This window comes from Lichenostomus cassidix, chromosome 1, assembly GCF_008360975.1.
Source record: "Lichenostomus cassidix isolate B80296 chromosome 1, HeHo_3.0, whole genome shotgun sequence".
Taxonomy (NCBI): domain Eukaryota; kingdom Metazoa; phylum Chordata; class Aves; order Passeriformes; family Meliphagidae; genus Lichenostomus; species Lichenostomus cassidix.
In genome coordinates this window covers 88,315,724-88,342,164 of record NC_139479.1, presented here as the reverse complement: position 1 = coordinate 88,342,164, position 26,441 = coordinate 88,315,724, and the positions used below count along the sequence as shown (strand labels likewise).

Below are 26,441 nucleotides of genomic sequence, written 5' to 3'. Positions count from 1 at the left end.
ACTGCTATGAGAGGCTGCTGAGAGAAGATGGGGAAACTGTGAAAGTGAGAACTGGGCAGCAGAAAGCTCAGAGACAGCACAAAAAGGCACCCACCCCAAATCCCACTGAACCATCCTGCAGTAGTGCCCTGCTTGGGGAAGCACTCCTTGATCTGTGACAGGGAGTAAGACCATATCACAAAAGAACATTAGAGAGCAAGGAATAGTAAATGCTTTAGAAAATAATGGAAAGAATAAAATAATTTGGGACCTCAAGTCCTAGAATGATGAATTCTCAACACTGGAAAAAAGTGACTTGGCTGTTCTGCACACATCTCAAGGTTGCTAGATCTCCTTCTATTAAAGAGCTTGGGCTTTTACATTATATCATTTGGGATAAACTGATTATTTTTAGCACAATAATCTGCATCACATGTGTTCCACAATAATACTTTTTAAACTACTCAGAGTGAAAGCTAGTATTATTCATCACTTGAATTCTTAAAACTTACATAATCAAAACAAGTCCTGTGGCTGGTGGTGGATTTTTTGCCTAGTTTTTTTTTTTTTAATTTTAATTTAATTTTCTTCAAATCATTGAAGATGGTTCCACTGTATTGGAAAACTCAATGAATTATAATCACCTCAATTGCATCGTCGTACATTTTCCTTGCCTCCGTGTCCATCTTGTCTGACATAAGCCAGGCTTTCAATAAATATTCATAAAAACTGTCTCCCAGCCCGCCCACGGATGTGTGATCTGTAGAAGGGAAAGAGGGAAGAAAACAAAAAAAGGTTGAAGTTGTTATGTAATAGCACCTTAAATTTATTCAAAACATAAACTTATGTTTTTAAGGCTTACTGCTGTAGAATTACTAACATTTTTATCCTGTTTAGTAGGACAAAGCTGCAGTGCACCCTTTCCCCTCCAAACCTGCATCATAGGCATAGAACTTGCTGTTCACTACTTGTCATTCTGCACAGGCTAGCCCTCATACCAAAAATGTACTTTAACCTCTGTTTTTACTGCATTCCAAAGAACCTAACTGTTTTGCTGCTATGGTCTGGACATTTTAGGGTTTTTTTTAAATAAGGTATATGTGAAAAAAGTATGTAGAAAGCCTCCTGAGACTTCTGTATCCAGGATGTAACCAGGTCACATGGCTGGCTACAAAATGCCATGAACTACACAGAATCCAATTTTTCGAGGAGATTTTTATTTCTAACAAGGTAGTTACTCGACAGACTAATGAATTCCTCCAATGAAATGCTCTTATTGAAATTGTTTTAGTCAAAAGGGAAGCAAACTGCCTTTGCGGTGTACAACACAAGCCCTGCTCTGTTCCACTGTGCCTGAGCAGCCATGCAGAGCTGTGCCATGTGCTACAGGGAAAGGCTGCTTCACTATTAGAATCCACCAGCACCTAAAAACTGAAACTCCTAACACACAGTCTTCTTTTTTGTCCCCTTTTTTCTTTTTGTCTTCCTTGCAGAGGTTGCCTTTCACAAATACTGTCACTGCTATTCTGTGCTGACAGAGCACTTGAGAACTCCCCATATTTTTCTTTAGGTGAACATGCATCTCCACAAAAAGCCTACTGATGGTCTGACAGCATTGGAGCTCCTGTTCCAACCAGGGCAAGCACTCGTTCACTACTCTCTTCATTTAAAAAGCAGCACTCTGTAAGATTTAATAAGTGACTCCAACCAGAATACACATAACCTTTTCTTTCCTAATGTTACAGCCCTCAAAACAGTAGCACCAGAACAGTCTTAGACTCCTGAAGCTATGCAAGGGAAACATTTAACACCAACATTGTAACTATGCCAGAAATTCACTGCCCTAAGCATGGCTGGTTGAGTCATGCAAGTACCCTTTTACTGGGTGAAAAAGAGATATGACTCTTCCTTTTACAAAATACCTCAAAAAAAGTGGTATTATACACAGTTTTTCTGGGATAAAGGTGTAAAGGAGAGGTTGAACTCTCCTTCTGTTCTCTTTTCCTCCAAGCACCACCCTAACACAGCATGTCTGCTTGTCTCTGAAGATGTGAGTAGGAGGTTAGAGCTGGTAGATGCTGCTATCTTAACTCTTGTAGCTGCCTCTTGGCTCCTCTGCTACTTAAAAATGGATTTCCAAACAAAGGAGCAAGTGGAGAGCCTGTAGCTTTCCCATTTAGTTTCAAGTTGTGAATTTGAAGCAAATTACTTCATGCCCTTCTCGTATATCTCAGAATCTCCTTGACTGCCTTTTCACACCCAGATACTCAGTGATTATGAGTTTTCATACATTTTCTCACTCTGAGCTGTAAGAGGACATTCAGTTCATGAGTCACTTTCTTACACAAATGCAAGGGCTAGAAATTACTTATTCAATGTACAATTACATTCTTAAGTAGACATAAGAAGTAAGGGTCTGTGGTTTCCAGAAAATAAATAACACAAACTATCCCAAGACTTCAAAGCCACAACTCATGCTAGCACTGATCAGGGACTGATTTCACAAGACACAATTTAAAACTACTTCTGTTATGCTGCTGCCTCCTCCCCAGCTGAGCTCTGTCACTTGAGTCAGGGATGATCCTCAGCCAGATTTCATTGACAGATACACTCAGGTCCCAACAAAGATAGGCTGTTGAACCCTCAGCAGGGTTCATCCTGTAGTAGCTCCAGCTGGGTTTGGGACAGGAAAGAGCAGGAAGATGAGTGGAAAATGTTTATTTACTAAGCAGAAAAATTCACATTCCAGGTGTGTTTTAGAAGTCATTTATGAGCAACATGTCCCATTTCACATCTACTACTTCAGGCAGTCATTTGAGAATTCTCCTCCTCTTCTGCCAGCAGCTCTTCTCCACATTGCTTAGACAAGAGGTAGCACATCTTAGACAAGAATATAGGGAACAGAGGAACCAAAAGCACTGGGGTACACGGGAGTCAGAGGCATCCCCTAGAAAGCCCTTTTTGCATCTTCTTCATGCAGAGAACAGGGCTGCTCAAGCCTCTCAGACACAGATCTTACTCTACTCAGCGAGCAGAAAAGCACATGGTAAGAAACTAAGGCTTTCCAAGGGCCTTGCAACTTCCAGCAGCAGCATTTTCCCTACTCCTTTTTTGCATAGCTCACTCCAGCTCTGACCTGCCAAGAATTTTCACATCTCCTCTCTCATCCAGCAGTGGGCTATTCCACTCCCCAGCTGATGCCTTTCACAGCTGGACCAGAGGGAAGACCTGTCATAAAAGGCAAACTGATCCTGTTACTTCTCTTCAACAACAGGAAAGGGACATATGAAATATTTCTGGTGGGAACATGATGGTATTTCAAGGGAGCTGGCTGCATCAAGACACAGCTGTCTTTATGTCCCTGTCCCCTCCTCATCCACAAAAATAGCCAAAAGAGGATGGACGTGAAAAAAAGGCCACTGCAGCAGCTGAACTGAGGTTTAAACACAGCAAGTTTCCCAACTTCTGCAGCTGCATTAACTGCAGCCTGGCAAGGTCTTCTTCCGGTTTTCTACTAGTGTCTGAAGGTGTTGCTAAAGCAAAATTTGCTGCATTTTATAAGAACTGTAAGTAGAAATTACTTAAAACAGTTTGTGACAGATTGTGTGTCTTTGACAACTTGCTCTCACCTAGAGTCGAAACACTAAAGAAGTATTTTCCAAGATTCCTTAGCAAATACGTAATTGATGAAAACTGTAGATTTGGGTCATCACATACCATTCCCTCCTAAAAACAAAGCTCCCTACCCAGACTTATCAGAAGGTCCATGGTGGTCATCACTTTCTCCTGCTATTTGAGCTATAGCTCAGATGGATTCAAAGATAACTCAGGTCAACTCAAAATGTTTTGCTCAGAAAAATGTTTCACACATAAAATATACTGATATTTTCAAACTGGCCCTAAACTTACATTAACCTCAATGCAGAGCACTAAAAAGGAACAACTTGTGATTTGAATAACTGAGCTTACAATAGCATCTTGGCACTGGGTACTCTCCTCAGTAAACGACTGAGAAGGTAAGCATTAAGTTTAAATGTTTATAAGCATTTTGAACATTTTAAAATGGATTTGCTTTTTCGCACATTTGATCTACAAGAATGGTTTAATTAGCTCTAGCTCACTTGACGGTTTTTATTTTGAAGAGCTATTTTACAGTGAAATCCTGAGGTAAAATTCATTCCAGATAAAGACAAATATAGCAAAATGAACAGAAGTATGGTAGCTCAACAAATGTGGCTGAAGCCACATATTCTGTTCAATGTAAACATTTTTAGAACATTCATTCCTTCAAATCAAGACAAATTCAGGTATTCTCCTCATTCCCCATATTTTCAAATGTAGGCCCAGATGACTGGGCAAACGTAAAAGGATTCCAGTCCAGGATTGCTTTGGAAGTCTTTTCAAATGGAAAGACACAGTAGCTGCAGATGGAAAGAATACCTTCAGCTTTTGCAACCAAAAGCAATTACAAGAAACCCTGTATTTTTTCTGGTTTGTCACACTTGAAAGCATATTGTGTGCAAACCTGTGCAGTCAGTCTATTTGTAAAGATTCTTCTTGCCAGAAAGAAACAAATAAAACCTTAATAGAAAGACAATGATAGTTCAAGTTCATAGCAACATTTTTGCTCAGCTACTACAACAGATTTACATCCCATTAAATATCGGCATTTTTCTTCTTAATAAACAGTATGCAACTGTAAACAAAAAAAAACCCCAATGAACAGCAAACCAATCAATCTCATAGCAATACTTTAATGAGGTTTTAATGTATTGATAAAAGATGATCTATACTTAGTCAAATATTGTGTCTCAGCTAATATGCCAAAAACCACATCTATCTTTTACCCACAGACTGAGTGGGGGACCTTCTTTGAAATCCTCACACTATCATTACCTAACACTCCTAAAGCTAGTTTCATTCCAAATGATCTTACTGGTATCAGCAATCCATGAGCTCAGTGCTACCACAGCCTCCCCTGCCAAGAAGCAGGGCAGCACTAAACCACAGCAGAGGTCAGACAGGACACACACAGCCTCACTGAAATGCCACTGGACCTAAGCCCCAGAGAGGAGGGAGGGTCTCCAGCATTCTGGCGATTTGTTCTCTGTAAGAGAAATTGTTTCTTTACCAATCTGAGGAGACAAATAGACTTGTTTTTCCTCAAACAGCTATTCAGGGCATAGGCAACAAGGTTCACCCCCCTCAATGATAGGCAAGGCACTGAGATGGATCTGGCTGTTCTGTCTCTCCAGGACTAATTTTTAGGGATGGTTGTAGATAACAGGGAGACTATGCATTCACGCAGCTCATCCTCATTTCTCATACCCAGATCCACCTAAGATCTGTAAATAACTTCCTCCACAGCAAGCCAGTTTCGACATGAATGGCAGTGGTTCCCAAGAATATGGTTATGGCCACAGACTGCCAGTTAGCAACATGTGCCACTTCCTTTTGTTTACAGGGAAAGTTTGGTTCAGTGAGCAATAGCATATTTCCCACAGCTGAAAGCCCCCTAAAGAAAACATTAATAATGAAGCCTGTTCTAATGAAGGGTCTACCTGCTCTCTAGAGCAAATTTAAGATGTGCAAATTATTTTTAAGCAGATGGCTTTAAGTAGTTAACAGCAGCTTAATGAGGCAAATTAAAAACAGTTCATGATTTGCTAAACCCTCTCTGCTTTGTGCCTTAATTGTTCAATTGTCATTTCTTGGCAAGGAGCAAGAATAAAGAAAGAAGCCAGGCATTGTTTTAAAGGCAGCACGTCATGCCAGCACTGATGCTGTAGTCCCAATACCTGAGGGTGAGGCTTCCTGCTAGCCAGGAGCAGATGAGATGGGGAGTGAGCCACTGCCCCTCCCTGACCCCAGGGCACATCCACCCTCCACAGAAAGCTGCTGCATCACTTACTGCACACGGAAAAAAACAGATGAAATACAATACTGAGCAGAAGTATGTTTAGCATGCACAAGCTGCCCTGCTAGAAAGCAAGACGGTGAGATAACACAAGCACAAGCAGGCAGAGATGAGGATCGACTATGCTCACTGTATTTTTAATTCACAAATTGCAACTACAACACTGATTCAATATTTTAAACTACAGACAGAGAGAGAACAACCCAATAAAAGAAACTCCAATCTTGGTACTGTAATTGTTACTTATGACTTTAAAATAAAGGAAAACTCACTGAAACCTGTGCTAGACTCAGTAGACTGGAAATGCCAAGATAAACAAACCACGGATTCATTTCAACCAGAGCAGTAGTACAGAACTACTTTGCAACAAAACAATGAAGCAATAAAAAGGGAGGCTGATCTTACTCAGTGATCACAAACTGACGAAGTGCTATTGTAATATGTCAGAGAAGGACTTCAAGAGTGGAAAAGTTAAGTGATCAGGAGGGAGTAGCAAAATGATTAAGCTCATATTAACTTTCATTAAGAAACCCACACAGACCATCACCATTAGTTGCTCTGGCCTGCACCAACTGGACTTACACTGCAGGAACCCTATTTCTCTGTGCAGGAAACTTTCAAAGAATTGTTTTTCTGTTTGTCTTCAGACTGGCTCTGATTAAATTTCAGTTCAATCTTTACTTCATGTAGTCGGGCTTACTGCTCCTCAGCTGCTCTAAATAGGTGCAAGCTCCCCTTCTAATCCTTTAATCCAGAAAGCTGAAGCCCTGGAAATTGCAGCTGCTGCAATTCACAGCAGAAATTCAACCTAAGGATGTCATAAGCCATAGTGGTTGGTTTAAAAGTGCAAACACTTGTAAATTAACTGCAGCAGAGGCAGCTCTGATAAAAGGAGGTGGAAGTGCAATTTTTAGTCAAATAAAAACTATCTATCACTAAGGAACACATTACCAGCATGAGAATTTTTCTGAAAACATGCAGGTTCTCATATAACAGAACTACATTTGAAGAAGTTAAGCATTGGGAGGTAGCTGAGCAGACACTGCTCCCATTCTACTGTCTGGTGCCACACTAGAATCAAGCAACAAGAAACACCTCGTTCAGCTCCTCCCAACCTGGGGGTGCCTAATCACACCTGCTCAGCACACACAGCTCTGGAGAATGGAGCAGCTGAACTCTAAATACTCCAGATGGAGAAACGAGATGGGAATATTTTTACAAGGCTTGGAAAAATATGGATGGTTCTTGAGTTCATTAACTGTACTCTTTGAAAAAACAAATTTTAATCTGAGTAGAATCACGTTCCATGTCTAGTTTCATTTAGAGATGGCTAAAGCACTTTTGTCAAAGTTGTTTTAAAAAACCGCAACAAAACAGCCTGAGGCAGACAGAATATTCCAGCTGGAAGAACTGAAGTCTGGCAGCTACAAGAAACTGAAAACACAATCACTTAATGGAAAGTATTAAGCAATCTTAATTATAAGTGGTACCAATTTCTCATATAATAAAATTAAGCAAAATTACTTCCCTAAACTGTAGAGACTATCAGACTAAAGATTAAAAATGGTTAAACTTGCACAGTTCAAGTGTGTCCAAAGACAATAGCAAGACTTTGAAACAGACTAGCAAGTGTAACTAGCCAACTAATACACATACTTAGGAAACTAATGTCCTTAGAATCAAAACATTTCTTCAAACTGAATGTAATTTATGATTCTGTAATGTCAAAGGAGTATCCTAATTTGGTATCTTACAACAGACTGTACTTTCACTCTCAGGAATTCCCAGCTGGAACAATTTTTTTTTTTTTTTAATTCAAACTTTCTTGAAACCTCAAAACATTCCAGCCATTATTTATAATTCTGGAAAGATTTAGGTCATTTCTCAGAAGACATGTTCAGGAATTAAACATCAATCAACTAAATACATCAAGTCCACATGCTAAAATTAGAAACACATTAAATCCTTATGTGGGCGTGTTTACTGAGAAGTGGCCTTTTATCACCTGAAGTTGTCTTTTCAGGATTATTACACTCACCCCCAGAGCCACCCAAATGAAGCACACCTGCCTCTCAGCCAAGTTTGGAGTCACTGTAAATCCCAGCTGTGTGTGCAGCTTTAATGAAGCCGCTGGGATTTGCAGTGGATTGATGGGAAGTCAGGTGCATGCTTGTCTCTGATGACTTTTTTTACTTAACAAGGGTGGCCGTGAAAAGCAGCTCAAAGGGGTAACATCACCTGCTGCAAACAATGTAGATATGTGCCAACAACCCAAAGAGTCCCTTTTGAATAGGAGTTTCTACATAGAGGGACTGACAAGCTCTTAAGGTCATTACAACCTTTAGTTTATTCACCTTAATCTTCCTTGAAGATCTCAATTCTCCTCTTGAAGATTAAAAACAAGAACATGGGAGAGGGAAACCTTTGTTAGATTAAATCTAGTCCAACACTCATCTGTAGAAAATCAGCTGGCAAAACCACTGTCAACAGTGACCACAGTCAACCTCTCCCTTCAAGTTTTATCAAGTTTTATCAAGTTTTATGGCAGTTTATATATTTACATATGTATGTGTGTATATATATCCCACATGGAAGCTGACAGTCAAAAGTGATTCCAAGAAGCAAGCAAAGAGTCTCCCTGTTTTTGATGTATTTATGGATTACACCACATGCAATATTAATCCAGGTTACTCTGCCTATTTCTTTCTCCTAAACTTCAGTCTATGTATCTCTTATTTTTCTTCTCATGACTGATGCCTGAAATGGCACATGCAGCCACCTGAAGTTTTGATCACTCTGTAAGCACTGGGAAATTATGCTGATTGTAAGACTTGTTCAGTCCATGCTCTGAGACTGAGCTACCACACCATATGTGTACTGCATACATCACCACCCCTCTCTTAATTTTGACCATATAGGTCATATGGGACCACATCTGTAAGATCACACAGATCTCCAAGTCAAGATGGTATTTTAGCTTGCTGCTACCAGGACAGTCCAGCTCCCAGGGGAACTTCAGGATTAAAAGAAGCCATTGCTAAGATACATTCACTGTTCACTGAACAGAACTAGAAACCCTCTCTCCTCAAGGTCGCCAAACTGCCAATGTTTCTCATGTGTCCACCATAAGGTACAGCTCCACACAGAACTCAGAATACAAAGTCTAACACACTGAAGACAGAATGAAAAGAAACAGATGTAAGATGTGACAACAGATGTGTCATCCTAATTTACCAGCCATCTAGACAGCATGAACAAAACACTTAGGTGCACAGCCTCCAACAAGTGATAGAGAAGGAATAAAATAAAAACATAAAAGCTTAATAAGGCTGTAACAAGTTTGTAACTGGACTTTGATAGACTTCCCTTTCATAAGAAACTGTAAGTCTAGATTGGTTCAAAAATGCAGCTTTAGGCATATAATTATCAAAGAAATAATGAGATTCCCCAGGAATTCAAACTTTAAAAACTCACAGAGCATGTGTCAAAGGATAACTTTTTACTCCCCAATCATTTTAAGTTAATGTCTTCAAAGCCATCCATGTAAACTATCAAAAATATCAAGTGGTACCCTAAACATGTCAGACTTCATTAAAACAGATGAATTTACGGAATTCACAGTGAGAAAAATAAAAGGAAAAGTTGCTGCAGGACAAATTACAAATTCTAGATATTTTTGCACACCCCACCGAGATCATGCTCTAAAGTGTAACTTTGTGGTACAGCAAAATGAAATATTCATCTCTTTGCCCAGAAATATATGCAGGCACTCTCAAAACACAGTTATACCATATCCAAATCCTTTCTTTAGGAATTATTTATAGATACTCCTTTTCAAATGCATAATTCATATACAAGTTTAACCTTCCAATAACACTAGAATCTTTAACACACTAAACAAAGCTTTTGTTTGTTCACCTTTTTCAGCATCTTGCTCAGCAGACCAGCAAAACGTCTTAACCTTGTAGTCTTATAAAAGCATACTCCCTGTAATGCACACTTCTGTTGTATTTCATTAAAATAAAGTTTTAACAGATTATCTTGCTCTTGGCTTCTAATGAATAAAAAAATTTGAATGCAGCTTTTTCTTGGAACACAGCTAATTACATTTGTACAAGTTTGTAAAGCAAAAGGGCAAGGGGAATTCCCCAGCAGAGATTACACAGATTATTTTCTATTCAAAACACATGCATGTTCCCAAGAACAGAACAACATGAAATATATTGGAGAGTAAAATTAAGGACACCTGCCAAGATGGCAAAAAAAATTAAACTGCAAAGAACCACCCCCACCTCCTCATCTGCAACAGCATGCCTACTGCTGGAAGTCTAGAAATAAGGTTGTAATTTTATTTGTTCATAATGTAATAAACTGAAAACAGATTTCAAATAGAAAAACCTACCTCAAAAAATGCTTACAGCAATGTCCAAACTATCACATAGATCACATATTCAGTCTATAAATGACGTTCCAAGCACAAATTTAAAAAAGAAATTCACTTGCTAAATCAAATAAATGTGCAAAGATGCAGTCAGGTTGGGAACTACTCTACAAGTACTTTTACAATATGCAATTCTTTTAATTCTGCATAATTTCTATTTAAGAGAGAGAAAATCTTTTCCTTATGCTGAAGGGAAAAATAATCATCTGCGAGTTAAAGTATCAGAAATTATCATTCACAAGTCCAAACAGAAAGTAATGTGGTGAGTTTTGGAAAATACTTTGGAATATACAGGCCTACTTGACCCAATTCCCTTTGCTTCCTTTTAGGTTACAGATGTTTTGCCAGAACTTGACATTACATTTTCCAGTTTATTTTTCTTGACTCATGGCATTGCTGGTTTCTTTAAAGAAGGTACAGGTATTAATAGCCATAATTTGAGACACTCCTTGTGCTAAGCAATGCATGTAGTACATAAATAAGTGTAGGAGAGAGAATGCAAAGTATCTTCATAGTTAAAGGAGATTATGAGCAGCTTCAGCTGGCAAATACAGGTTTTCCAATAGTAGCGTCTTTTCACTATCTCTAGCTACACAATCAACCTGTTAATTTATGCCACAATTATATTTTTATCTGAAATATTTATCTGCAGTATTTCTTTAATCTTTTGAAAGACCACTCCATTCTTCAGTATTATTCACTTCACCTTGCAGTCTGCAAGAGTTTTCATCTCCCAGAGGCAGGTGTAAAGACTGAAAGGGCTTCTTGCTTAATTTTAAAAATGAAAGGCCTGACAACTGATAAATAAATCAGTATCTGGATTTCTATCTCTGTAGCACCCTTGAAAGCTTGCATTCAAGAGAGCCACTCTCCCTATGGATCAGACAGAGCTCACACTGTCAGGTCAATACCCTTCAGCTGACATGCTGATTATTCTCAGTGTTCACATTCTCACAAGGGGGATACACAGCACCTTCTTCATCAAAAAGAGTCTGAAGATCACAGAAGCTGGTAGAGCTGTGCAGAGCTCAGAGGCTGATGGTAGGTCACAGGGCCCTAGGTTTATGAGCCAGCAATTGAAAATTGTAGTCTACTGAATGCAGACGTTTTCTTACCGTCTTAAACTAAGTGTGTTACATACATTTACATCAAATTTATTTTCACTTTTCCCTTAATGTCTGGAAAATAAATACAGACAGATGGTGCTATGTATTTGATACAATATCATCTCACAAATGAAAACAGATAGGGTGTATTGCTCATGGTTTGTCTATTACCTGCAAGAGTTTAAATTAAGCAGTTTGGTTAATTACTTAGCTCAGCCCAAGTGCATTAGCCTAAAACCAGCTGTACAGGCAGGCATAAAAAACCTGGAATATTCACCCAGTATCTCCACTGATTTAATGACAGTAATTTAAAATTGTTTTTATTCTTTTTCCGATGTTTGAAAATTGCACCATTTTAGAAGAATTGTAAATCTAATCCAAATTAAGTCCACAGAAGCCTTCTCCAAGTAGTATTTTAAAATTAAAAGTGCTTGGTTTAATTTAATCAGTTATTGTTGAAAATTAAAGACCACCTGAAGAAAATGAAACATGCACATAAAGATATTTGCTAAGGTTTATTTAAAGGCCAGTCTACAGCACAACCAACTGGGAAATAGAGGATGTAACTTTCTCCCATTCAGCCATCTGGGTTGTGCCTCTACCTACTCCGTAACAAGAGGTGCAGGAAGCTTCAAGAAAATGAGAACATCACCAGAAGGTGCTAAGGTAGTGTATGAAACAGGCTAAATACCTGTGTGAATCTTCTTATTGTCTTATTGTCTTCTTATTGTAGGTATGGTGATAGCTATCACTTAGACATGGAAGACCACTTAAATTTAGGGTATTAAACACTCATATCACATGTGATCAATATCACATTGTCAGTGAGTCCTTGTAAAGATGGTGATAGAGTGTCCCCCACTGGGCTTTTAACTTCAACTACTTGCAAACCTGACTTAAGGGGCTTGTTTTCTGTAAGGAGACATGAATAAAGCATCACGGAATAGGCTGCAGCCTGAATGTCCATCACATCAGCATGCAGTGGTGACAAATACGGGGTCTGCTGCTACATTCCTAATAGTAATGCTCAGCTCATGCACTGTATACTTTACAGCAACTTGTTGATGTGCCCACATATCACTAAGGTGTAATAAACACGTAAGATTAACGCAGAATGACATTTCTGCCAGTTTTCTTGCATATGGAAGCCGCATTTGGCCTAAACTCCAGCTTTAGTTAAACTAACAACTTTCTTAGTAACCAATTCAGGTAACTCCATAGGTAGCCCAGGCACAGGAAATGAGATTTGAAGTCAAGAGTAATTAGAGTTCCCCTTCAATGACATTATTACTCGCAAGAGATATTGGAAAAGGAAGAAATGCAGGAGTTTATTCCCAGTGTTGGAAAGCAAAAAGTAGGAATGACCAATTTACAGAAATGTGCAAATATGAGTGGCATGCCCTGACAATAACACGCAGTTGCCATTTCTTTTGTTATTGCTCTTCTAGTTGGTATCCTCATCTAATCTGTTTGCAAATGCAAATGAAACTTTCCCAACATACTTTTATTTTTTACAAAAACATTTTTCTTCCAAATCAATTTCCATAATTCTGACATCCCTGCTTTTAATCAATTTTCTCTTATATCTACTAAGGAGGTTTCTCTAGAAAGAACTGTTACTGCTTTTGAAAAGAATCTAAACTCAAAGTTCTGATGTTCATACCAAACCAACCACTCACCATATGTAAATGAAAAGCTAACAAAGTCAACTCAAGATTAATGTGAAAGGTTAGAAAATGTTTCCTGCCACCTATTTTCCTTTCAGTCTTACAGAAACTGAAACTCCAAAGCACAAGTATTGTAAATAACTTGTTCCTACTGGACCACCACCTTAGCCCAACAGTAAAGATGGAATCTGTCAACATTCCGGTGGGCATTATAGCTCTGCCTTCTAGCAACGGCCCCAGTGAGCTGAGAAATCCCAACTTGAACCCATTCAAAAGCCATCATGACCCCCATGCTGTAATAATACCTGCACAGCATAAGCTTAAACCAAAGTATTTAGCCATCATTTTCCTCCTCCTGTGTATAATGAACCCCCTTGCTGCTACACAGCATTAAGTGTCCGCTTGTATTACAAAGCATTTGCACTGGAAAGCACGGGGATTTAGCAATGACCAGTAAGCCATTCACCCAGCAGTTTTTAGGATTGGGTTTTATAGCATTCAAGTGGACAGAAATGATGGGATAGAACAGTAGTCGCTGCTCAGTCCTCCCTGCTGTGGCTTCAGACCCTGGGTGCTGCTGCTTCATGAGGCAGGCAGAAAAAGAAAGGAAGTAATCTGTCACCAGAACTCTTCTTCAAGGGCTGTGTCAAGTGCATTAAATGCAAATGAAAATTTATATCAATTAAATTGTAATCACTTCAAAGACGTGGCTATAGATTAATGCCACACTGACATAATGATTTGACTCATCTCTACAACTAGTTAAGAACCTGGAAGCAACGGTCACATCCTTGATGAAATCATTATTACTAATTGACAGGTAAGTTACTTCACTGATTGTAACTTTTCAGGTATTTGTAACAGAAACATTGACTGCTTTGAATGCAAACACATGTCTTTGTAAGCTCCAGCAGAAGAACAAGTGAAAAACATGGTCTGTCTCAGATGAGTGTCCCCAGCACATCATTCCCCAGCAGTGAAACTGCAGAACATGCAATTTATACTGAGATCAAAAGGCTTGTGCTCTGATTAATCAATCCCCAGCAAAAATGACTCACTGGACCCTGCATCCTCACACCAGAAGGGTGTCGACAAGGTTGCAGCATATCACATACACCACTCCCCTTCTCCCAACCCAAGAAGAGCACAGACCACATTTTAACCATACATTTAAATGAGACAAAACAGACAAGATACGGCAACATGGCCTAAGATCTAGGGAGACTGAGGCAGAAATACTCTGAGGCACAGAAAAACCCCATAAAAATTGCTGATCCCCAAAAGGCCTGAAAGACTTTTACAAAAGCTAGCTCATCACTACTCAAGAACCCTGGATATGCAAGGAGGACTAGAGGACCAATGTACCTTTGGTTAAAACCCACAAAATCAGGATGTGCCTATGCTCCTTGTGCAAACAGCTCTGAGAATGTATCAAAATACTCTATCAAGTATCAAGAATTTTCCGAAGTTCTTTTTGCAAGTCAAGATCAATCCAGTTTACAGCCCTATGGGGCCACACCAAAGCCACAGAAAATTATGCTTCTCTTTTCTTCCACAATCTTGCAGCAGGAATTTCCTTTAAATATTCAAGATTACCTATCAGCTTATTAGGACAAAATTAAACAAAACAGCAACACTTCTAGAAGGGTACAATTTTTCTCCTATTCAAATCATGTAAGCTTTTTCTTTAAAACATTAATTAAAAGGGAAAGACAAAAGATAACTGCTGAGAAAACCTAACCTAAATTAATTTTTCCACTATATATGTTGTCTAATGCTCTCTGACTAATCAACTGGTAGTAATAGAATTAGCTGGTCTCACTGCTAAGTTCACATCACGACGGATGTTTTTATTACTTTGAATAAAGGCACAGAGCACTAAAATGAAGGGTACAGAAACAGAAAATAAACCCACCACTAGAAAGATGCTGTATTGCAGCTATATCCCATAGGTCTTCGGCAGTGCATTTAGGTACGTATTTACGTAGATTTATTTTACCTGTTTCACACTCCTCATGACTTATTTGGAACACTGCACAGATTAATAAAAAAAACCTAAGTCGAATTGAACCAAAAAAAGTCTGAGCAGAGAAAAAACGTTGAAAGGAAGAAAGAAAAAAAAGAAAAAAAAGCAACATTAGAAAGGTCAGAGTGAAGAGTTACTTGTATCTAGGCAAATAAAGTGTTCCAAAATAATTCTCAGAAACTACCTGCAGAAAGTACTTTGTACGAGATAAGATGCATCGAATTAAAGGTCACAGCGAAGATGAAAAGGGCAGCTTTCCCAGAAGCTGAAAAAAGAGAAGTTATGCTTTGATACTCTTTCCATTGTCTCAGTCTTTCCAGTACAAAAGTACATAACAAGCCAAACACAATGCTCTTTGAAACTACCTTCGAAGGAGAACATAAAAGCCTTGCCTGCCCTTAATGCCAACCAGGTGACTCAAGCCACTAACAATGTAGTGGACTTAGACACGAGTCCTCTAGTGAATTGGGATGTTGTGTGTAAAGGCATCATTCTTACCCAACTCACTTATGTGTAGCAGGACACAATCTCTGCAAGAGACAAAGGAATTCCTGCCTAAGCCTCAGCTATTCCATCTCATCTGTCCAGTGTTTCAGACAATGTGCTCCTTTACGGTAGCTTCTTCAATTTTAGCAAACGGATTCACTGAAGAGTGATCTAACAGGGATACAACAGAGACATTTTCTCATTCCATCCAGGTTTATGAAAGGAAATAGAGAATTATGGATTCTTGCTATCTAGTCCCCACAAAACCAGTAAAACGTTTACCAATGCTTTTTTGTCCTACTTTCAGCCAGGACAGGGTTCATTTTTTACAGCAGCTGCAAGAGGGGGCATGGCCAGACCCTAATGTTATTCAATACCATCTGAGGAGCAGGGGAAAAATTACTCTTCTCTCAGAAGGGCATCCTTTCTGGTCAAGGAGAAGAAAGTGGTCGGGAAGAACAGGTCTTCTATGTATATCTTTTGTTATTAATATTGTTGCTGTTACTATTAATTTTCTTGTCCCATTGCTGTTTCCACTAAATGGTTCTTATCTCAACCAGTGATCTCCGCCTTTTGTGCTTCCAACAGGAGGCAGGCAGAGGGGGAGTGAGCAGCTGTGTGGTTTTAATGGAGATACTAAATTGGAGACTACCATCCCAAGGCATGACATTGTTGCATAGGGAAAATCCTACAAATACTACCAGAACACCTGGATATGTATTTGGAACCTTATTTGCTAAAAAAAACCCCTAAAAACAAACAAAAAAACCAAAACCCCACCCCCCAAAAAACAACAACAACAAAAAAAACCAAACCAAAACCAACCCCCCCCCCCCAAAAAAAATAAAAAAACCAAAACCCAAAACAATCAAAAAACCAACCCTCCACCACCAAATTTCAGGAAATAAATTTATGACTCATAAGCAGCATGGAAAAATTAAAGGCTCTATAAATTTGTGTTTCTTTTTATCCTCAGAATTTAAGCCTCAATTTGTAATCCTAAACTTGAATCCCAAATATATTATCTTGCAGAATCCATTTAATAGAATGCTTGAGCTCCACCAAACTTCTGCAAGCCTAAACTTTTCACTGTATGTTTATTTTTAGTGATGAGGAGTATTTTATTCCCAAGAGATACTAATTCTGAGCATTGTTATTACAAGAAAGCTGGAGAGGGACTTTTTACAAGGGCATGTAATGACAGGACAAGAGGAGATGGATTAAAACTGAAACAGAGTAAGTTTAAATTAGATATCCGGAAGAAATTCTTTACTGTGGGGGTGAGTGAGGCACTGGAACAGGTTGCCCAGAGAAGCTGTGTATGACCAATCCCTGGAAGTGTTTAAGGCCAGGTTAGAGGCTTTGAGCAACCTGATCCGGTGGAAGGTGTCCCTGCCCTCAGCAGGGTGGGTGGAACTGGATTATCTTCACTGCCCCTTCCAACCCAAGCCATTTCATGATTCCATGAAACAGCCCCTAAAGAATCCTGGTGATACGTCACATTAGACCTCTTTTGATAAAACTAGCACAAGCAGATGGTAAGGAATACCAGAAAAATCAATAGAAAAAATTGTTTTGAAGCAACACTATAAAATTGTCTTTTGAATAAATAATTTATGAATATTTGTATTCGCATATTTCCTTATTTCTAAATGAGTAAATAAACTCAAATTTGTCAGAAGAATTTATCCCATCAATCCATTTGCCCATCTCAGATGGTGTCATGATTCACCAAAAGACATAAGACACTTTGGAGAGAATTTTGGCTTTAAAGATGGGATTAGATAAGTATTTCACAATGACAGCTGTATTCATCTCCCTCACATACCAGATTCAAAGTCAAAAGCAGATTCTCGTTTGCAAGCCAGAACATGTTCTGCTGGATATTTACAGCCAACCACTGAAATCCCCAGAACCTATCAATGATGTCAAACTGGACAGAAATAGATAATCTTGCTTGTTTTTCCTAAATAGACCTGCATTTATAAAAGGAATAGAAATAGAAACCTTGAAGAAAAAAACTCTCTTTTATCATCACCACTATCAAAGCACAAAACCATTCAAGCTTTTTGAAAGAACCACTTCAAGAAAGGAATCATGTTTGTGTCTCTCTTGATGTTTTATCTCTCCTCTTACACTGTCAGCAACAAAACCTGCTTTTTCTTTTCATTCCAAGGTTTTTTTGGTTTCTTCTACATCTATAAGGAGGTTCATCACGTCTTTTCACATGCCACTAACTAGATGAATTATGTTTGTAGATGTCAGTGCCTAACACAATTTAACCACCACAAACATGCTTAACTTACAGCAATGCCTGTCACCTCACAATAATCCACTTACCAGATGGTTTGCAGAACAAAACCAGGAACAGAATCAAAATGAGGAAATACTTTCTTTCTTTACAGTCTCATTCTTTATTACTGAAGATTTTATTGACTGATAAAAGTAAGGACAAGCATCAGATTTAGTAGGAAGCTGTTTTCATAAAGTACCCTAAACACTAAGCCCTGTGACTTCAGACAGCAACAGGCAAACATTTATTTTAGGTGATCTCAGGTGTAAGTAGTTCTTCTGTGTTCTGTGTTTCCAAGCAATGCTGTTTGTGCCCTGCAGGATAAACTTTCTGATCTCCAGCTCAGCAACAAAGTAAGAAGTAGACTTCTAATTAGGAATTAATAAAGTAAGAATACTTACGCTGACCCCACCGGCCTGTTCTTGGATTCAAATAATTTGGATAAAGTCCATTAGGACGATCCATTTTTTGAAGTAACTTCCGAATGTGCATGACCTAAATTAAATCAAGAATCAGGTTCACCGCTAACAACGTTCGTCTGCCCTCTGCACATAGTTAAAGCTAATCTTTTTTATTTCTCCTTCATTTTTAGTAGCAAATTTTATTAATCTGAACCACAAGCTTTCTTGAGGGCTTTCTTCAGATTTGTACATTTTTGGTTTTAAAAGACTGCTCACATAAACATGCTTAAAAATTATGATTTTTAAATGTATTCTGAAACAAATAAGAAAACCTGTGTTGTCATAGATTTCTACTTGAAAAAGACATCTATTTGGTAACAGAAATACAAGCATGAAAATATTTACCTGCTACCAAGAATGGAAGTAGAATTTAACACAGAAAGCACTTCCCCTTTAATGCAATTTATGATGAAAAGTATGATAAAAATACTGACTTTTGAGACTCACCTTGTTGTAATATACAGGGTCCCCTGTCAAATAGCTGAGGTGGACAAATTCCATATGCAGAGTACCAAACTCAGCAAGGATGCTGCTGCCAGCAGAAGCCCAGCCCCAGTTTCGACCAACACCACTAAATTCCAACAAATATGCATAAAAAAAGGGAGAAAACAACAGAAAATTCAGAATTACTGTGCACAGGACAACTACCACAAACAAGTAACAACAACATTTTAACCCACATTTCAGATTACAGGAGCTGTGATTTAATTGATCAGTTGTTTCACTGGTTGGGTCTTTTTGGAAAAAAGATACCATAACCTCATCAACAAAATGTCCTGTGATTAAAAAACATAATAGCTGGATGTCACCCAAATATGATGATTTAACATTGGGCTCAATCTCAGCCATTCTTTATTCGCAGTATGTTCCTAAGAACAAGAATCAAGATTAAGTTCTGAAGGTGGCAGCTAAGGTTCTCCTCCTTGTCCTGCCAATCCACTGTGCTCCCTTTACTTGTGTGGGATGTGCTTCCCTATCTGTATCTACGTAGGAATACAGGATGTTTACTGTTGGCACAATACTTGAGTTCCTCAGGCTCACTTAAAGGATCAGCAGAAAGTGTCACATACCTCCTACCTTTTGCACTCTAAGTGATAGCATCTTCCTAAGTCGTAACTCCCAAATTACCTCTGGTTTAATCTAATTTGGGAGTTTTCATCACCTTTCAGGATTGGGTCTTTTAATTTCTGGAGTTAACTACATATTTCTGAAGATTACTTCTACTTCCTCTCATAAAATATTTCAGTTATGAGTAAGGCAAAAATCAATTAGGAATGTCTTTTTACCTACCTTTTAAATTACACATTAGAAAGAGGAAATGTAGATGAAAAATGTTCATTATGGAGCAGTACTTGTAGTATTCACACCTTTTAAGATACAGTAACCACTGCTTACAGAATGTAAAGACACAATCATAGAGCTTGTCTCAGAGGTTTTTTTTGGTACCAGTCCCATAAAAAGAGAAAATTAAGATTTTTTTATTATGAATACAAAAGCTAATACAACACAGATTATTAATTTTCAAAATGTTTCTTTCAGGTCTGGTCTTCTCCTGCACATCAGCCTCATGACAAGTGCTCTCATAAACGCCTGCTACTGTCACTGTCCTTTGGCATGCCAGCCACCACTTCCTGCTGTGACACTGGCTTGTTCTGTGCATTACTGAACAGAGACCGAGACAGAAATGCATGAATGACACCAGCACAGAGGAATTTTTTGTCTCTCCAATCCTTTCTTCTTCACCTAGCAAAAATCCTCCTCCCTGTCCTGCTGTTCTGACTGTGCTGTGATCCCTGACCTGTCTGATCAGCCCCTGTGTTTTACTCATAAGCATCCCTGCATGTACTGCTTCAGCTTCTCAAAAAAAGCTTCACCCCTGCTGCTCAAGTTAGTGAGGGGGACACCAGTGCTGCCTGGAGAGTATGGGCCACCTGGGCCCTTCAAACACGAGAATCATGGAGCAAGGGTGGTGATGCCCTGCACCAGCAGGAGGAGCAAACCACAGCTCCATGCTCTTCACCCAAAGCTGAGAGCAAAGTGAAGAACGTATCTTATCACAAAAAGGCACTTAAGGGTAGTGTTCTCAAAGTAGTCCTAAATCTCTTCACAGTCTTAACAAAGCTCAACAACAAATACCTCTCCCAAAAGGAAAACAATGTAAAACAATCCAAAACTCTCTCCTATTTACTATGCCACATTGCTTAAGTGTGCACACAATCTAGACATGCATCCCAATTAATGATGTAGTGAAAATGTAAAGAAAGCCTTGCAACAAAAATGCTCTCTCAAAATCTGAGGGAAATCCCAGCATTGAGCAAGTAATACAACATAAATTAGGCAAGGCAGTTGTCTTCCACGAGGCAATGCAGATCATCTAAGTTCAGTCTGATCTGAACAGTCACCTGAAGGAGCCTCTCCATCTGCACAGACCATAGCTGACTTCAGCTCAACAGACTTTATACCTAAGCTAAAATGTAAAATGAAATATCTTCAGAGTCCCATCATCTTCTTAAATGCTGTGAATCTTCTAAAGGTAACATACAGCTCACACAGTACAGAAAACCCAGTAAGCTCAACGATGCCCTGCAAACAATTTTGTTTTGTAATAGATTTTCTAATGACTAAAGAAACAATTATTAAGCTCTAGGGCAACACACAGAATAATACATTCAGTGTGGTCCAATGGCACATTGAATGCTTATTGCAGAATCAGAAGAAAAAAAGCCATGATCAAAATTTATTGCAGTTAATGAGTTAGAACGTGCTAAACTCTGTAAAAATTATTCTAACGTGCCAGGAATGACAATTTGTCTGCATCTTCTACAGTCCCACTACTAAGAAAAACTGATGTATGCCATTACTAATTTTAAGTTGGAGGGAGGGGGAGGAACATACTTCACAAAAGAAAACTCATTACCTTTTCAGATTCACCATTGCCCATGGTATACCCGTAGGTGTGTTGAAGGCTGGAAGAAGTTTTCCTGCCAGTTGCACTGCTTTGATCTTGAAAACCTAGGATAGTAGGATCAATTGCAAATAGTTACAAAGTCTGATTTATCTCCAAGAACTATAAAGACTGAAATTTCCTTGCCCCACCTACCTCTTTGTATTAAAAAAGCTTTACGTTGTAAAAAACATATTAACTTATAATTTTTTGCCACTTGTTCACTTTATAACTTTCAGTTAGATTTGAACATGAAAAGCAAACTTGTCATTTTGATTTCTTTCCTTCCAAGCTATCTAGCAATAGCTCTTAGATTCCTATTACAGAAGAATATCAGGTCTCCTCCCACCTCCCTCCACTGGTATTAGGAATTTCAAGTGCTTTCTAAAACAGTCTTTAAATCATACCTTATATTTGGCAGTTAAAAACCAAGACACAACTCTCCCACCCAAGTGTTTTAACTTTTACAAACTTTCAATCTCTTTCTAATGAGATTAGTGCAGACAGAGTTCCCATTCTTTTGTGAACATTGTCTATGCAAAACCAGATATGCAGTTTCCTCTAGTTTTTCCTTCATTGATAATGCATATGAAAAATAATTACAGGGTTAATCTTCCCTCTCTATTCTGATCCCTCATAGAAATTACTGACAGGACAAAATCTCAGTAATTTCTAGTGTTATTTCTACTTACTTTTAGAACATAAATCTATAATAGCCTTACTCAGACCCCAAAGTCTATTAGACAGATGAGCTATTGGGAAGAAAGTTCCTTCTAAGCCTACCTGCAGCATATTTTCTAAAGAAGGCATATTTGGTATATCCCCATGGTATGAATCTGCTTTTACAGGTTAGTTGCTACCATACATTTTAAGTAATGCACTCTCATTATTCACTACATTTCTGGAGAAGTATCTCCTTAATCTGGAGATAACATTACTCACCACTTTGAAGAACCATTTACAAACCAGTTACAAAAAGAGCTACCACATCCCAAAATAACTTATGCAACATGCATGTAGTATAGAAACATTATCACTTTGGTGACCAGCAACAGGACATGAGGAAATCAAATGAAGATGCATAAAGGGAATTTTCATATAGGGAAAATATTCTTCACTACAAGACTGGTCACAGCACCAAGCCTGTGAGAGCTCAAGGAATGTGTGGATGATGCTCTTAGTCATATGGTTCCTTTTCAAGAAGTCCCGAGAGAAGTAGGAAGTTGGATTCCATAATCCTTATGGGTCCTTCTAACTGGAGATATTCTACAATTCTAGTATCAACTATCTGACCAGGACTCTGTAATCAAAAAGAATGAGATCTTTAGGAAGGACTGCAGGGTCTGGATTTTTAAAGTCTACGTGAAGAAACTGAAGAGAAGCTCACTAGAGAAGCAAGCTGAAAAAATAAGCAATCAAGAACATCCTTATTTTTCATATGAAGGTGGGAAAAAATCAATAGCTTAATGTTTGAGGAGATGACTAGTGAGACATGAAATAAAACAGAAGAAAATATTAAAGATGACATCTAATTGTATTTGATGCAGTGGAGTATGGAGAGATGGAGGTGAATCAGAAAGCAATGAGCCAGGAAAAAGAACTTTTACAGAGGTTCTCCATATGAATTGTAAGATGGGATATGTCTAAACTGGAAAAGAATATACCTGAGAATATGATTTGATAGAATTGTGAAGTAACAGAGGCAGAGGCAATATGGCTTGAATGATTTTTAGCAAAGAAACTGACAAGAGACAGTCTGAGGAAACACGCAGAAATTTAGCAGTGAAGTTCAGATAACACTCTGACCTTGAATTAAGGACCAAGTCAGAAGGAAGGCATAGTATAAGGAAGAGGTATAATACAGGTGGAATCTATGGTAACTGGGAAATAAGAACCCTTAAGAGAACTAAAAGCTCAGTCTTGGCCCAGTTACATAAGAACTACCTCATTTGCATCTATAAATAAGCGTCAAAAATTCATGCTAAACTTTTAGAATTTTAAGTAGTAGATGGGTCAAGACCAGACAGAACTATCTACTGGGAGTCATCTAGAGGGAGTCCCTCTGCAGTGCAGGCAAGCTTCAACACCTAATCAAGAGCAGAATGATGACTTCCAGTGAAATGGTAAATAGTTTGGAAAGACATTTATAATACGAATTTGTTTATCTTCAGCTTTTGTATCTTGCACCCCCTGAAAGTGCTATGCACTATTATATTGTTCATTAATAAAAGATACTGAAACATTAGGGTAAGAATATTCAGTGGAAGAACATCCTTAGAAACATCCTTGCTGAAAGAATATTTTTAATGGCTAGCTATTTACACTGCTATCCAGCTTTTAATCAGTTTGAAATGTATGGAATCGGGGAAGGAGTTTTTAGCTAGAGTGTATGAAGTAAAGGTTGAGCTGATCTAAATGTGCTTGAAGCTGGACAAGACAGTTAAAGCAAGGCAATCACTGAGCCATTTCAGCATCAGAGCACCAGCAGAACTGCTAATTCAGACAACCATGCTGTTAGCAGTACCTGCCCAAACTGGCTGTGATTAAAGGCACTTTCCTGTCACTTCCATTTGGCTGAGGACTCTTGAGTACCAATAATTTAGCATCAGAGGGAAGAGCACTCCCTCTCTATATCCCTCTCATCCAAAACTGAATGTAACGCAACAAAAAATTGGCTGAAGGCATGCCTTTACTTTCTATTATTGCCATCTCAGTCCTATCTTGCTGCTACTTTTGCATAAAAAAACACTGAGTGCTTGGCACAATGTTTACCTGTGCGGGCTGGAGTAAGAACTGGGAGACAGCTGCAGAGGATTTTATCAGAGCCAAGTGACCACAAGAGCATTTTCGGAGCGAGGGAGGGAAAAGGAAGAAATGTAGCAAGCAGCCCTGAGTGAGGTGCCTTTTACAGGAAACTGCAGATGTGTCCAGAGAGCTCTGCTGAGCTCATGAAAGTGCCTTCTTTAGCAAGTTTCAAACTTACCATAAAAACAACAGTAAAAGCCTCAGGCTCTAGCTTATAAATAATGTGCTGATATCAGACAACACTGTTACTTATAATGTAATATTTTTACTTTAATTTTTTTTAAACAGTTTGAACTCATAGATTCTATTTCAGCCCTGGCAGTTCCCTGTTGACAGGCAATGCATTTCAAAAAATATACAGGCAAGAAGAACAGAAAAGAACAAAAAATGAATGGCTGCCTTAAAAATAGAGCTCATTAGGAAGCAGTAAAAGAATTGGGGTTATTTAGTCCAGACAAAAGATGCTCAAGAGAGGACAAGATAATGACTTTTCACTATATAAAAGGCTAACACAAGGAAAAGGAAATAGTATTTTTTCCATGGACATGGAGAACAGAAAATAACACCAAAATGGACCAAAGGAAAGCAGTTAGTTATTAGGAAAAACTTGGTGATAAGGGTAACTATTAATGCAGCCTGACCGTGATTGCTGCAAAGTCATCACTACAGCTTTTAAAAATGCTCTGTACAACACATGCAAAGACTGAGATGATTTGACTCTGCCAAGGAACAGACAAATAACTGAGAATTACTCAGCTGCCTTACCACTCTTCCAGCCATGTTGCCACATTTTGTTTGCATGGCAAGGTTTTGGTAGTGGGGAGACTACAGGGGTGGCTTTTGTGAGAAGCTGCCAGAAGCTTCTCACACACCTGGCAGAGCCAATGCCAGCTGGCTCCAAGACAGACCCACCACTGGTCAAGGCTCAGCCCATCAGGGAGGGTGGTAGAGCCTCTGGGATAACATAGTTAAAAAACGGGTAAAAAAACCAACTACAGAACAGCAACTGCAGCCAAAGGAGTGAGAATATGTGGTAAGAACAGCCTTGCAGACACCAAGGTCAATGCAGGAGGGGAAGGATGTACTCCAGACATCAGAGGAGAGATCCCTGCAGCCCATGGTGAAGACCACACTGGAGCAGGGTCCTGGCAGGACCTGTAGCCCCCTGGAGTGAGGAACCCATGCTGGAGCAGGTTTGCTGGTGGGACTGGTGACCCTGTGGGGGAGCCCCACTGGAGCAGTTTGTGAAAAACTCACTGTGATGGACTCACTTTGGAGAATTACATGGAGGGTTGTTTGTCATGGGAGGAGCCCTGTATCGGAGCATGAGAGGCGTGTCAGGAGCTCTCCCCTGAGGAGGAAGGAGCAGCAGAGACACTGTGTGACGAACTGACTGCAACCCCCTTCCCTATCTCCCTGTGCTTCTGTGGGGGAAGAGGTAGAGAAGATTGTGAGTGGAGCATGTGAAGGGAAGGGTGATAGGAAAGTGTTTTAACATTTAATTTTTATTTCTCATTACCAATTAATTTCCCCTAGCCAAATCTGATTTGCCTATGGCAATACTTGGTGAGCGATCTCTCCCTGTCATTACCTCAACCCATGAGTCTTTCATTATATTTTTTTGTCTCTCCCCTGTCCAGCTGAGGAGAGCAGCTTAGGCACCTGGCATCCAGCCACAGTCAACCCACCACAACTCCCAAGCAGTGAGATGGCTTCTGCACATTCCTATAGGTAAGAGAAAAATGTTTTGCTTCTCAGGTATGGTATCTACTCGGTAGACACATGCAGCACCTTACTAACTGGAGCATGGATCATGGACACTACCTATCCCAAAGTTTCTCTGCTAGCACAAAGCTCCAAGCATAAATGATCAGAATTTTCTTAAAAGACACCGTAACAGCAGTAGCAAGACATCCTACTTTGAAGAGGCACACATACTGTTCTAGGTAAATGTGTATTAATCCCAAGGTAGCTATGCTGTCCACTCTTAAAATATGGCTGTTCTTCAGGAAAGTTTTAGAAGCCACTGAAGACTTGGAAAAGTATTTCCATTTTACATGGCAAAGTCTAACACATTAAATCCATCCATTTACATGGCCTTTACTAGGCTAATGCTTCTTTCTGCAAATACAGTCAAGCAATGGAAGAAATTTTTTCCCATTTCAAGAACAAATCAAGCTGTTTACAGCTGGAAGGGAAGAGAGTGAAAATTGGCAGAAAAAACAAAATCTAAACCCCAAATCGGATAAGTGGATCCCTCATTAAGATGAAAACAGCAATCAGTATTTACAAACTAGCATGTACAGCAGACCAGCT

General features: G+C 39.0%; 1 protein-coding gene across 1 annotated transcript in view; it reads right to left on the bottom strand.

The window, feature by feature from the left end:
• MAN1A2 (mannosidase alpha class 1A member 2) overlaps positions 1–26,441 on the bottom strand; it is a 131,306-nt gene that overhangs the window by 26,427 nt on the left and 78,438 nt on the right. Inside the window, exons 6-9 of the mRNA XM_085069543.1 lie at positions 21,294–21,388; positions 18,824–18,947; positions 18,317–18,410; positions 624–739 (exon numbers count right to left, since the gene is read on the bottom strand). Of these exons, the coding sequence (XP_084925669.1) occupies positions 624–739; positions 18,317–18,410; positions 18,824–18,947; positions 21,294–21,388 (429 nt within the window). The remainder of the gene's footprint in view (positions 1–623; positions 740–18,316; positions 18,411–18,823; positions 18,948–21,293; positions 21,389–26,441) is intronic.